The 13,723-nt window shown below is 43.5% G+C and overlaps 1 protein-coding gene across 1 annotated transcript in view; it reads right to left on the minus strand.

Moving 5' to 3' along the window:
* AFF3 (ALF transcription elongation factor 3) overlaps positions 1-13,723 on the minus strand; it is a 474,009-nt gene that overhangs the window by 93,875 nt on the left and 366,411 nt on the right. Inside the window, exon 11 of the mRNA XM_024743692.1 lies at positions 13,166-13,206. Within this exon, the coding sequence (XP_024599460.1) occupies positions 13,166-13,206 (41 nt within the window). The remainder of the gene's footprint in view (positions 1-13,165; positions 13,207-13,723) is intronic.

A 13,723-nucleotide genomic window follows, 5' to 3' on the forward strand; every position in this document is an offset into this window, starting at 1 on the left:
TCAGCTATACGTATACATATATCCCCATATCCCCTCCCTCTTGCGTCTCCCTCCCACCCTCCCTATCCCACCCCTCTAGGGGGTCACGAAACACCGAGCTGATCTCCCTGTGCTATGCGGCTGCTTCCCACTAGCTAGCTATTTTACGTTTGGTAGTGTATATATGTCCATGCCACTCTCTCACTTCGTCCCAGCTTACCCTTCCCCCTTCCCATGTCCTCAAGTCCATTCTCTACGTCTGCGTCTTTATTCCTGTCCTGCCCCTGGGTTCTTCAGAACCGTTTTTTTTTTTTTTTAGATTCCACATATATTACACATGCTTTTTTTATACTCTTTTCCACTATGGTTTATAATAGGATATTGAATATATTTCCCTGTGCTATACGGTAGGACCTTGTTTATCCATCCTATATACAATAGCTTACATCTGAGCAGTCATTCTGTATACAGTATTACCTAATATTCACGATGAGGCCCCTGTTCTCCACCCACTGATGAGAACACACATAAACACATAAAGTGAGCAGAGGGCGGAAGCAGGTCTATGTCAGCAATTCCACGAGGTAGTGATGGAACAGGACCGTAGGAGTCAGGGTAGTTGGTTAGTTAAGGTTTCTGTGGAAGATGAGGCTTGATCCCACGTTTGAGGGAAGCCGGGCTCCCCTGCCTCCTGCACTGGGGGGGGTGGGTTGGTGTGGAGAGCTGGCTCCCAGACCCCTATCCCTCTGGATGCCCACACCCCAGGGGAATGAAGGGCCTGCTGCCCCCTGTTGAGCCCCCAGCCTTCCCTTGCTCAGGGTGCTTGTTCTGTCTGCGGAGAAAGCTGTTCTTCCCCTTTCCACTCTTTGGTCCCCTGATGCTCCCCTCCTTTACACGTTACTTCAAATGCCCCCTCCCCGCGTCCCTTGCTCTGCTCTGAGACGGCTTCGGGTCTACCTGCATCCCTCCAGGGACAGCGATCTCTTTGTAACTTGATGGGATGGGAGGATGTTACTGAAGCCGCTAAGAGCATCAGCTACAATCAGACAGGCCATGCGGCAGCTTTACAGCCGTAAGACTGTGGGTCGGTTACATGTCTCTGTAAACCCAGATTCACTACGATTCTAGGGAGGGTGTTTGGAACATGAAACGAAATAAATGTTCAACTCTTTAAGGCCCTAATATTGAATTCCTCCTTCCTGGCTGAGTGGGTTATCGTGAGGATTAATGATAAGTGATGCATGTGAAATGCTTGGTGGTGTACCTACACGCCACTGCTGTACTAACAAGGCCCAGGACCACACAAGCACACGTTGACATTTAATGCACGTGGTAGATCTGCGCATGTTTCCGCTACCACCCGTAAACTCCTGGAGAGTGGGATGCATGGGTAAAGCATTTTCGTGTCTACCACAGAGACTGATGTGACGCCTTACCCATTGCAGGGGGTCCGTACTATAAATGTGCATCAAATGAAGGAAGGAAAAAAAGAAACATGAATAATTGGTGGAGATAATATGGGAGAGCGTCTTAAATCGTGTCCACAGTGGGAAGCACAGCAATGAGGAGTGGGGAGGGGGAGACAGGGAGCAGCCAGTGATCATCTCCGGGCAGGAAACTTCTCTAAGGCATCCTATGGCCATTCTACAGTTCTCTCTGGTTACCGATTTCTAAGAATTTAATTTCACTCGAATTGAACCGCGCCGGATGCTTTCAATCTTTTGAAGGGTTTTTTTTTTAAGTCCCTGACCATCAAACTCTGCCTCCTGAGATGGTCTGCTGCAACAGCGGACAGCCACAGTTTCAGAAATCTATTTTCTATTTTAAGCCCAAATTTGCCATTGCTTAACCACAAAACATGGGTTCTGATTCACGCATTCATTTGTTCATTGTTTTCTTTCATTCATCAAATAACTTTTTGTGTCTCCTAACTGCCAGGAACTGTGCTAGGTGCTAGGGATAAAAAGATAGCTAGGCAAGAAATGTACGGATTATTATAACTACTAGTAGAAACAAAGTATTAGTACAGACTAAGCTATTTGTTACAATATAAAACGTGGCCTGAGCCACCTGCCTCTGACCCCATCCAAGCCTGTTTCCTTGCTGCGTGATGGGGACGAGAGAATTCTACTCCACACGAGTCACAGGACCTGGAGTCTAGTCCCAGCTCTGCCACTTGCTACCCTGTGACCTGGGGTGAGTCCACCACCTGTCTCGGGCTCAGTTTTCTTATCTGTAAAATGGGTCTTTCTATCTCATAGGGTTATTGTGGGATCATAAAATGAGACAGCCAATGAGATAGGGCTTCTAAACTCTAAAGCTCTTTTAAAAAGTTTTACCAAAAAGACTTCATCATCAGAAGCCCCTGCACTGGAGAGACTGGAGACCACTGTGGGTCTCGAAGGTGGGGCTGATACATGTCCTCCTGCTACCTTGTCATCTTCCAAGTTGGAAATTTGAAACTTTCTTAAAAGTCCCCCAAGCCCCCTTTTTGGACCCTTAGAGAAGAGGCCAACCATTACCAGTGCCTGGCAACTGTGACTTTCTTCTTCAGACTTCAGGGACAGTATGTAAAATGTGACCTGGAAAGACACCCTTCGGTGCTGGTGGCCACTCCCAGCACGTTCCCTTGGCTTGGCTGAAACTGGTCCACGTGGCGACAGGTCAGGAAGACGAGGCTGAATGCAAAGCCCCCTCCCTGCCATCAGATGCCTACCCTGCCCTCCCCGCTGGTCGTGGGACCATTCATTTCCAGCCCCGCTTCCAGACACAGGTCACACTCACGTGGAGGTGACCACTTCATTTTACATGATTCCTCACTTACTTAATTTCATTATATTCTCCCTAATGGGAAGAGGAGATTTGACGGGTGAGGTTTATTTGAGGAAGGGCGAAATTGAGGTGAGCAGATCCACGAGGCTAACAAGGCTTTCTCTTCGCAAAGCTGTGGTCGGGGAGGCCATAAGCAGAGGGATGGCTGCTTCCTACCACTGCCCACCTGCACCAGCCCAGTGCCCGCTGTGCACACAGGACACGTTCAATAAAGCCTCGCGGCACAAATGAATAAATCAATGGCAGTTGTTTGGATTCCAGTATAAATGGATCTTGGACCTGAGATATTGCCAGATGGGCAGACAGGTTACAATCTGGTGATGCATCTCCAAGGCTGTAAAAATGTAGCCATTTCTGGAGTCATAGGCTGACATTTCAGAAGATGATTATATGTACAATTTAACCACACGGCCATTTGCACCCTCCCAGTGCCATGGCTCCAACAACTGTTTTCATGTTGGCTTCCTTGCTCGTTCCTTTTTTTGTTTTTCTGTTAAAGTCAAGCACAATTTTTTTCCCCCCAGCTTCTCATCTTTCTAGCCGAATGTGATTTATTCATACGAAATTATGCTGCATTTTTATAAAACCCACGTTACTGAAAATGATGCTGGAGGGTTCACAGAACATATTAATTCCTGATCTGTGGCTATAAAGCATCCCTGCTCGCTCTGCAGCAGTTCTGTGGCTCTGAGACAGGTGCAAGCGGTCCAAGGGGATGATTAACTTCTTAGTCCTGGCAATCGCCTAGTGTTCCCCTTGCTCTGGATTTCAAGATTGACCTCCGGCTCTTCTGGAGATGCACAGTTGCTCACCTTGATAAATCACACGAACCCTTTTTTCGATCACAGTTATCTACTATTTACTACTCGGGAAGGGAAGTTAACGGTTTTCAGAGGCACTTCACATGCTGCACACACATCCTGCCTTCTCCTCACAGCACTTTGCATATTCTCCACATGACTTGTGATGCGGCAGTGTTGATACCAAAGACACACCTTTAGAAATGACCCACAAAGCCCATTTATCCCAATTCTTCTCTGCCTCTCTCTACCCCATCTAGTACGATAATAGGTACAAAGAACAGGCACTTGAGAGGCACATCATAAGGTGTGAATAAGAAGGAGAATGGGAGAGACTGGTTCAAGATGGCAGAGCAGAAGGACGTGCGCTAACTCCCTCTTGCGAGAGCAATGGAATCACAACTAACTGCTAAACAATCATCGACAGGAAGACACTGGAACTCACCAAAAAACACACCCCATGTCTAAACACAAAGGAGAAGCCACAATGAGATGGTAGGAGGGGCGCAATCACAGTAAAATCAAATCCCATAGCTCCTGGGTGGGTGACTCACAGACTGGAGAACGCTTACACCACAGAAGTCCACCCACTGGAGTGAACGTTCTGAGCCCCACGTCAGGCTTCCCAACCTGGGGGTCCAGCAACGGGAGGAGGAATTCCCAGAGAATCAGACTGTGAAGGCTAGCGGGATTTGATTGCAGGACTTCGACAGGACTGGGAGAAACAGAGACTCCACTCTTGGAAGGCACACACAAAGCACTGTGCACATCAGGACCCAGGGGGAGGGAGCAGTGACGCCACAGGAGACTGAACTCAACCTACCTGCTAGTGTTGGAGGGTGTCCTGCAGAGGTTGGGGGTGGCTGTGTCTCACCGTGAGGACAAGGACACTGGCAGCAGAAGTTCTGGGCAGTACTTCTTGGCGTGAGCCCTCCCAGAGTCTGCCATTAGTCCCACCAAAGAGCCAGGGTGGGCTCCAGGTTTGGGTCCTCTCAGACCAAACAACCAACAGGGAGGAAACTCAGCCCCACCCATCAGCAGACAAGCGGATTAAAGTTTTAGAGCTCTGCCCACCAGAGCAACACCCAGCTCTACCCACCACCAGTCCCTCCCATCAGGAAACTTGCACAAGCCTCTTAGACAGCCTCATCTACCAGAGGGCAGACAGCAGAAGCAAGAAGAACTACAATTCTGCAGCCTGTGGAACGAAAAACACGTTCACAGAAAGACAGACATGATGAAAAGGCAGAGGACTATGTACCAGATGAAGGAACAAGATAAAACACCAGAAAAACAACTGAATGAAGTGGAGATAGGCAACCTTCCAGAAAAAGAATTCAGAATAATGATAGTGAAGATGATTCAGGACCTTGGAAAAAGAATGGAGGCAAAGATAGAGAAGATGCAAGAAATGTTTAACAAAGACCTAGAAGAATTAAAGGACAAGTAAACAGAGATGAACAATACAGTAACTGAAATGAAAAATACACTGGAAGGAATCAACAGCAGAATAATTGAGGCAGAAAAACGGATAAGTGACCTGGAAGACAGAATGGTGGAATTCACTGCTGCAGAACAGAATAAAGAAAAAAGCATGATAAGAAATGAAGACAGCCTAAGAGTCCTCTGGGACAACACTAAACGCAACAACATTCGCATTATAGGGGTCCCAGAAGGAGAAGAGAGAGAGAAAGGACCAGAGAAAATATCTGAAGAGATCATAGTTGAAAACATCCTGAACATGGGAAAGGAAATAGCCACCCAAGTCCAGGAAGCACAGAGAGTCCCATACAGGATAAACCCAAGGAGAAACACACCAAGACACATAGTAATCAAACTGGCAAAAATTAAAGACAAAGAAAAATTATTGAAAGCAGCAAGGGAAAATGACAAATAACATACAAGGGAACTCCCATAAGGTTAACAGCTGATTTCTCAGCAGAAACTCTACAAGCCAGAAGGGAGTGGCATGACATGTTTAAAGTGATGAAAGGGAAGAACCTAAAACCAAGATTACTCTATCGGCTAAGGATCTCATTCAGATTGGACAGAGAAATCAAAAGTTCTCTAGTCTTTACAGACAAGCAAAAGCTAAGAGAATTCAGCACCAGCAAACCAGCTCTACAACAAATGCTAAAGGAAATTCTCTAAGTGGGAGACACAAGAGAAGAAAAGGACCTACAAAAACAAACCCAAAACAATTAAGAAAATGGTAATAGGAACACACATATCGGTAATCACCTTAAATGTGAATGCATTAAATGCTCCAACCAAAAGACACAGCTTGCTGAATGGATACAAAAACAGGACTCATATATATGCTGTCTATAAGAGACCCACTTCAGACCTAGCGACACATACAGACTGGAAGTGAGGGGATGGAAAAAGATATTCCAGGCAAATGGAAATCAAAAGAAAGCTGGAGTAGCAATACTCACATCAGATAAAATAAAGAATGTTCCAAGAGACAAGGAAGGACAGTACATAATGATCATGGGATCAATCCAAGAAGGAGATATAACAATTATAAATATATATGCACCCAACATAGGAGCACCTCAATACATAAGGCAACTGCTAACAGCTATAAAAGAGGAAATCGACAGTAACACAATAATAGTAGGAAATTTTAACCCCTCCGTTACACCAATGGACAGATCATCCAAACATAAAATTAATAAGGAAACACAAGCTTTAAATGTCACAATAGACCAGATAGATTTAATTGATACTTATAGGACATTCCATCCAAAAACAGCAGATTACACTTTCTTCTCAAGTGCGCATGAAACATTCTCCAGGATAGACCACATCTTGGGTAACAAATCAAGCCTCAGTAAACTTAAGAAAATTGAAATCATATCAAGCATCTTTTCTGATCACAAAGCTATGATTAGAAATAAATTACAGGGGAAAAAACGTAAAAAACACAAACACATGGGGGCTAAACAATACGTTATTAAATAACCAAGAGATCACTGAAGAAATCAAAGAGGAAATCAAAAAATACCTAGAGACAAATGACAACGAAAACACGACAATCCAATACCTATGGGATGCACCAAAAGCAGTTATTAGAGGGAAGTTTATAGCAATACAGGCCTACCTCAAGAAACAACAAACATCTCAAATAAAAAAATCTAACCTTACACCTATAGGAACTAGAGAAAGAAGAACAAATAAAACCCAAAGTTAGCAGAAGGACAGAAGTCATAAAGATCAGAGCAGAAATAAATGAAATAGAAACAAAGAAAACAATAGCAAAGATCAATAAAACTAAAAGCTGGTTCATTGAGAAGATAAACAAAATTGATAAACTTCTAGCTAGACTCATCAAGAAAAAGAGAGGACTCAAAGCAATAAAATTAGAAATGAAAAAGGAGAAGTTATGACAGACACTGCAGAAATACAAAGTATCATAAGAGACTACTACAAGCAACTCTATGCCAATAAAATGGACAACCTGGAAGAAATTGATAAATTCTTAGAAAGGTATAACCTTCCAAGACTGAACCAGGAAAAAATAGAAAATATGAACAGACCAATCGCAAGTAATGAAATTGAAACTGTGATTAAAAATCTTCCAACAAACAAAAGTCCAGGACCAGATGGCTTCACAGGTGAATTCTATCAGACATTTAGAGAAGAGCTAACACCCATCCTTCTCAAACTCTTCCAAAAAACTGCAGAGGAAGGAACACTCCCAAGATTAGAGACCTAAATGTAAGACTGGACACTATAAAACTCTTAGAGGAAAGCATAGGAAGAACGCTCTTTAACATAAATCACAGCAAGATCATTTTTGATCCACCTCCTAGAGTAATGGAAATAAAAACAAAAGTAAAAAAAAATGGGACCTAATGAAACTTAAAAGCTTTTGCAAAGCAAAGGAAACTACAAACAAGACCAAAAGACAACCCTCAGAATGGGAGAAAATATTTGCAAACAAAGCAACAGACAAAGGATTAATCTCCAAAATATATAAACAACTCATGCAGCTCAATATTAAAAAAAAATAAAGAAGCCAATCAAAAAATGGGCAGATGACCTAAATAGACATTTCTTCAAAGAAGACATACAGATGGCCAAGAAGCACATGAAAAGCTGCTCAACATCACTAATTATTAGAGAAATGCAAATCAAAACTACAATGAGGTATCACCTCACACTGGTTAGAATGGGCATCTTCAGAAAATCTACAAATAACAAATGCTGGAGAGGGTGTGGAGAAAAGGAACCCTCTTGCACTGTTGGTGGGAATGAAACTGATATAGTCACTATGGAGAACAGCATGGAGGTTCCTTAAAAAACTAAAAATAGAATTATCATATGACCCAGCAATCCCACTACTGGGCATACACCCAGAGAAAACCATAATTCAAAAGGACATATGCGGGCTTCCCTGGTGGCGCAGTGGTTGAGAGTCCGCCTGCCGGTGCAGCAGACATGGGTTCGTGCCCCGGTCCGGGAGGATCCCGCATACTGTGGAGCAGCTGGGCCCGTGGGCCGTGGCCGCTAAGCCTGCGCGTCCGGAGCCTGTGCTCCGCAACGGGAGAGGCCACAGCAGTGAGAGGCCCGCGTACCGCAAAGAAAAAAGAAAAAGATATATGCACCCCAATGTTCACCAAAACACTGTTTACAATAACCACGTCAGGGAAGCAACCTAAATGCCCATTGACAGACGAATGGATAAAGAAGATGTGGCACATATATACAATGGAATATTACTCAGCCATAAAAAGGGATGAAATTGGGTCATTTGTAGAGACATGCGTGAATCTAGAGACTGTCATACAGAGTGAAGTTAAGTCAGAAAGAGAAAAACAAATATCGTGTATTAACACATATATGTGGAACCTAGAAAAATGGTACAGATGAATGGGTTTGCAGGGCGGCAACTGAGATACAGATGTGGAGAACAAGTGTATGGACACCAAGGGGGGGAAGTGGTGGTGGTGGGGGGTGATGGTGGGATGGATTGGGAGATTGGGATTGACATGTATACACTAATATGTATAAAATGGATAACTAATAAGAACCTGCTGTATTAAAAAATTAAATTAAATTAAAAAAATTACACTGGCAATTTAGAATAAATTAATTGATAAGACATCTCAAAAGAAAAAAAGGAATGAAGTACTAGTACCTGCTACAACACAGATAAACCTTGAAAACACACTCAGTGAAAGAAGCCAAACACAAACGAGCGCATTTCGCAGGATTCCATTTATATGAAATGCCCCAAAGAGGCAAATTCACAGAGAGAAAGTGGTTTTGCATTTGCCAGGGGAGAGGGCAATGGGGAGTGAAATGAAACAGGACCCTACGGTCCTTCCCCCACCCCCATATCCTCCTGTCTTTTGTCTGCGTAAAAACTTTAGCCAAATTAAGTTTAATCAGAGAAATGAGAAAATGTAGAAGCAAAGAAAAGCAGTCAAACAGGACAAAACGATAACAGTTTAGTCAGTAAGCAAAGTCAAGGACATTTAGTTCCCTCTCAAGGGCTCTGGAGAATATTCTGAGCCACATCCCGTGAGCTGTCTTGTAGATACTGAAACCCTCACCAGGTGGAAGAAGTTAACTACACGATGACCAGGCTGTAGCCATGACACAAGCTGCCACAATTCCGAGAACTGGCCTCAAGGAAATGGGAACAAACCGAGCCGGGAACTGAAGGTTAACTGTACCTAAAACAATCAAGATGGTGCTGGTCAGACCACCGATGACCAATTTCTCAATGACGGTGAGATCTCAATGACGGTGAGAGCTGACTGTGCCGTTTCTGCATGTAGCCCACTCCCTCTGCCTATGAAAGCTCTGGCCCGCTGGTTGTCAGGGGGAGCGAATCAGCCTTTGGACATGAGTCTGTACCTCCCCCTAGTTGCCGGCATCCAAAATAAAGTAAACTTTACTTTCCACCAAAAAAAAAAAAAAAAGGAGTATGCTTCTCTGCAAAGGGAGGTTCTCTTGTAATTGATTGGTTTACCTTGCTGAGAATTTTGCCACCTCTTCCTGCCCTGGTGTCTTGTTTTTTCGTTATTTGGGGCACTGGCAGGCCTCTGGTAGGCCAGCTGCCTCTTGATGGCATAAGACAGATCGATAAAAAGTTCTACAGGCAACAGTAGAAAAGAACAAAACCCAAGCCACCATCCCACCTTCACACACCCTTCCCATTGCTGCAGGTGGCATGGGTTAGTTGGGCCAAAGCCCACATCTGCCTCGCTGTCGTGATCCTGTTTGGGTCTGTGGAGTGTTTGGGCTATTTCGGCTGAACCATCAACTAAGCCCATCACCCAAAGTCAAAGAAGGCAAAAGGTTCTCTATGGGAGTGACCACAGATGCTTTTTAAATTTTAGTAATGGCAATATCAGAGTTTTAATTGATCAAGGTTGTGTATTGACTACTGAGGACTCACTGAACTTTAAACCATTACAATCACCAACTGTCAGATGCTAGACTTCTGCTAGAATGCCCCTGGAAACCAGGAAGCTGGAGCAATGAAAAGATAGACAAGACTGACCTTCAGAAGATGTCTGGATATCCTCTACCCTCTGACACCCCACGGGGATGAGATTTCTATCTGCCCTCAGAGAGGGAAACGACACCCCTTTTCCCTATATCTAGTCCCATTAGGCCAGGTCCCCAAGCCTCGAAGGTCGGCTTTCTTACGGGGAAGCAGAGGACAACTGGCTTCCTACGGTGTAAACTCACATTGCCCCTACAATACCAGTCAAGCGAATCCCATTTCATCATCAAGTTGTACATCTTGAGACAAAACAGCTCTCCTCCTGGATCACACGTCCTGTGTTCACCAGGTACTTAGGCAGTTATAAGGTTAAATGGAAGTGACATGGGCCCAGAGAGGAGCAAACCAGTGGGATACCTCAGTGTCACATGGTAGCCTGACTCAAGCCAGCATGGGCTTTCTGTCCAACTCCAGAATCGCAGAACTCAGGAAGCAACTTTGAAGGCCTGAAAAGTGCTCTTTCTTTTTCTCGGAGAGAAACAAAATTGCTGCCTAATCATTATGGAATTTTAAATCAAGAGGTGATAACAGGCTGCAAAAAGAGTTTAGGAAACCAGTAGAGTCTGCGTTAATGAATGTTTGAAAGATCACCACCAGACTGTAAGTAGACAGAGATACTGGGGTTAGATCTCTACCTTGGGAAGGGCACAACCTGGAGGGGAATTTCTACTCAATTCCCTTCCCAACCTGAGGTCGTTCTTGGGACAGATAGAATTTTAGGCAAGTCATATGGTGGCTGGACCCAAAGCCGCATCCCTCATTTTCTAGAAAAGACTAGTTTATTCAACAGAATAGGTAATGTGATAGAAAATGACATCTGTCGTGTGTTAAGTTAGCGTTCTCTAATTGAAGAAACTAGAAACATGAATCCAATTAATTCAGTAGGTGTTACAAGTCCTTATTTTGAAGAAGGGTTTTTAATTGTATCGCCCAACAATTACAGAGACTTCTCACTCATGGAAATACTCAAGTGGTCCTAAATTAACGGAGAACATAAAACAGGAAAAGCACAGAGAAGTAGCTTTACACAACTGCATTGCTAGAATAGTAGGCAAAGCCAGCGCATTACTTTGAAAGGCGTTGAGTTCCTCCCACTGTGAACAGAAAAACTGTTAAGGTTTAGAGGGAAATGCTCAGTTACGTTTGAAGACAGGGAAATTCGTTAGAAGAGCAGGGACAATGGGAACCTCTGTTTTTCTGTTTCTAGGGAATGAACTTTTTTTTCCTCACAGTATCTGCACTAAGTGGTTATATAAGAACAAGGGCTAAGATACTAACTTACTAGTCAATTAATTATTGGGCTTCAGGAGGGGTTTTTGAGAGAAGATCAGAAAATGTCAAAGGTAATAGCATTGCTCATCATGAAAATCTATGCACATTTTCTACCCAGGACAAAGTCCTGTATCTTTTGGGGAGAAGCCTTAGAATATACCGGTCCTAGTTTCTGATGACTCGTCTTTGTACCTACAATCATGTCTTCAATGGGAGTCCATGTTTTTAAAAATGGTTCTTGATTCATTCTACCAAAGTCTATAAAGATATTTTGTGTCTAGATATGTAGCATTATTGAAATGTAATTTATATACCATAAAGCTCACCCATTTAAAGCATGCAATTCAGTTGTTTTTAGTATATTTACTGGGTTGTGAAGTCTTCACCATAATCTAATTTTACACCATTTTTATCATCCCAAAAAGAAACCTCGTCACCATTGGCAGTGGCATCGTATTGTCAACTGAGGGCTCTCTCTTGCTTCTCAATGCGTTTTGTTGAAGGAATCACTGAAGAAGAAAAGTCAAAGGGAAAAGAGAAAGTGTAGAGGAAAAGAATTAATGTGTCAGATTTTAAGTGTGTTGTGATCCAGAGTCTCTCTTCTTTCTACCAACAGACTCAGAAGCAGTAGAGTTATCAGCTTTTGCGAAAATCCCAGAAGCAACCCCAGCAGATCACGTGGCAGCCACTCTTAGAGCCCACAGGCTTGTGTGGTTGTCATGGGGAAGGCTTTTCAATTGAAATCAAAACACTTGGGCTCCGCCTGCCACCATCGAGAAAACGCTTTTCACCCATGAGCACAGATAATTCGCCTAAGTGACAGGTTTCACCTTGGAGAAGCACTGAACTGAGCTGGTCTACACAGTCAATTATTGCTCATTCCACAGAAGAGAACTGGGAAGGAAGGGAGGGGGGCGGTGGTAGCTAGACAATGCCGAGATGCCTGCCAGCCCGCTGAGGGGAACAGCTCCTCCGGCTGTTTCCAGCCCTGTGAGAACCTCACTTGTGGAGAGAAAACAAAGCTTCATCTTTACCTCCTGATGGTTCTTTAAAACACACACACACACACACCACACACTTTGGCAAATGAGAAATCAAAAACCAACCCAAACCAAGAGATGGTCTGCTCTATTCTAGAAAGTAACTTTATATGTGCCCATTCAAATACTTTCAAACAGTCTTATAGGCAAAGGACGATGTGAAATACAGCTGGAGTATGTTTACTGATTAGCTTTACGTATCTCATTCAATAACACAAGTTAGGAAAAACAAGCCAGAGCAAGGAGTCAAAAGTCAGGCACGCACAGCACCATGAATTGGGTTCCGCGCATAAAGTAAAGTTCGAGAGAGAATCGCATCGGAAGACAGACAGCTCTCGGTGAAATGATGTGGAAGAGAAGTCTGAAGACAACACCCCAGAATAAACGAAGTACTTATTGTTGAAAAATGAGCTTAGATCTCAACCAATTCCGAAGTTCAGAATTTACTGCACCATTCAGGACTTTCCCTCCAAGTTTCCTGTCTCCTGTTTCATTGTACAACAAGGGATTCTTCATACTTTCTATGAAATACAACAAGGCGATTTTTGCAGTAATAAACTCCACACATGCATGACAAATTGAAGCATGCAAAATGTTTAACATCCCAGTTCACAGATACTTTAGGGACAAAATCCGATTATGAATTATATGCCACAGTAAATAGGGCTCAATGTTTCATAAAGCAATTTATAGTTCATAAAAATGACAAAATGTACCTGTCAGACAGAGCGTGGAGAGCCGTTCTCTGGGCTGCCTGCTGGAAGAAAGGGCAGAGATGTTTATTTAATACGCTGACTTTAAAATTATGTGCTCCATCAATACTTAAAAAGAAACCCTGTGTCACCCACACTTCTGACAGGTGGCCAAATATGAAACTACTAATAACACAGTAGGGAATCCTCTCGTGTTAGGAAACGCATATTTCTGAAGAGTTAAGGGAAGCCCCCATGGGTCACACTTGCCACCAGGGGGTGAGCTTGAGGAGACTGGACATAATGCACAGGTGAGGTTGGACAGGTCTCAGGAGACGTGGTACTGATCAGAGCTATTTCACTTTTACTTCCGGAATTCCCTTGTACCATTTGCTTTATTCTACTTTCCTGTAAGGAAAAGATCTGTCTTGGTTCCTCTGCAGCTTCTTTTCCTACGCAGCTATAATTTCGGATCTGGTTTTCAGATTTATTGATAAAGCATCACAGTTGGATACTGGAACATTGACGCGCTATGTGATGGTATCAGGAGATTGCTGCTATGTTTTAGACACAGGAACATAA

Source organism: Neophocaena asiaeorientalis, unplaced genomic scaffold, assembly GCF_003031525.2.
Source record: "Neophocaena asiaeorientalis asiaeorientalis breed wild unplaced genomic scaffold, Neophocaena_asiaeorientalis_V1.1 scaffold114, whole genome shotgun sequence".
Classification (NCBI taxonomy): domain Eukaryota; kingdom Metazoa; phylum Chordata; class Mammalia; order Artiodactyla; family Phocoenidae; genus Neophocaena; species Neophocaena asiaeorientalis.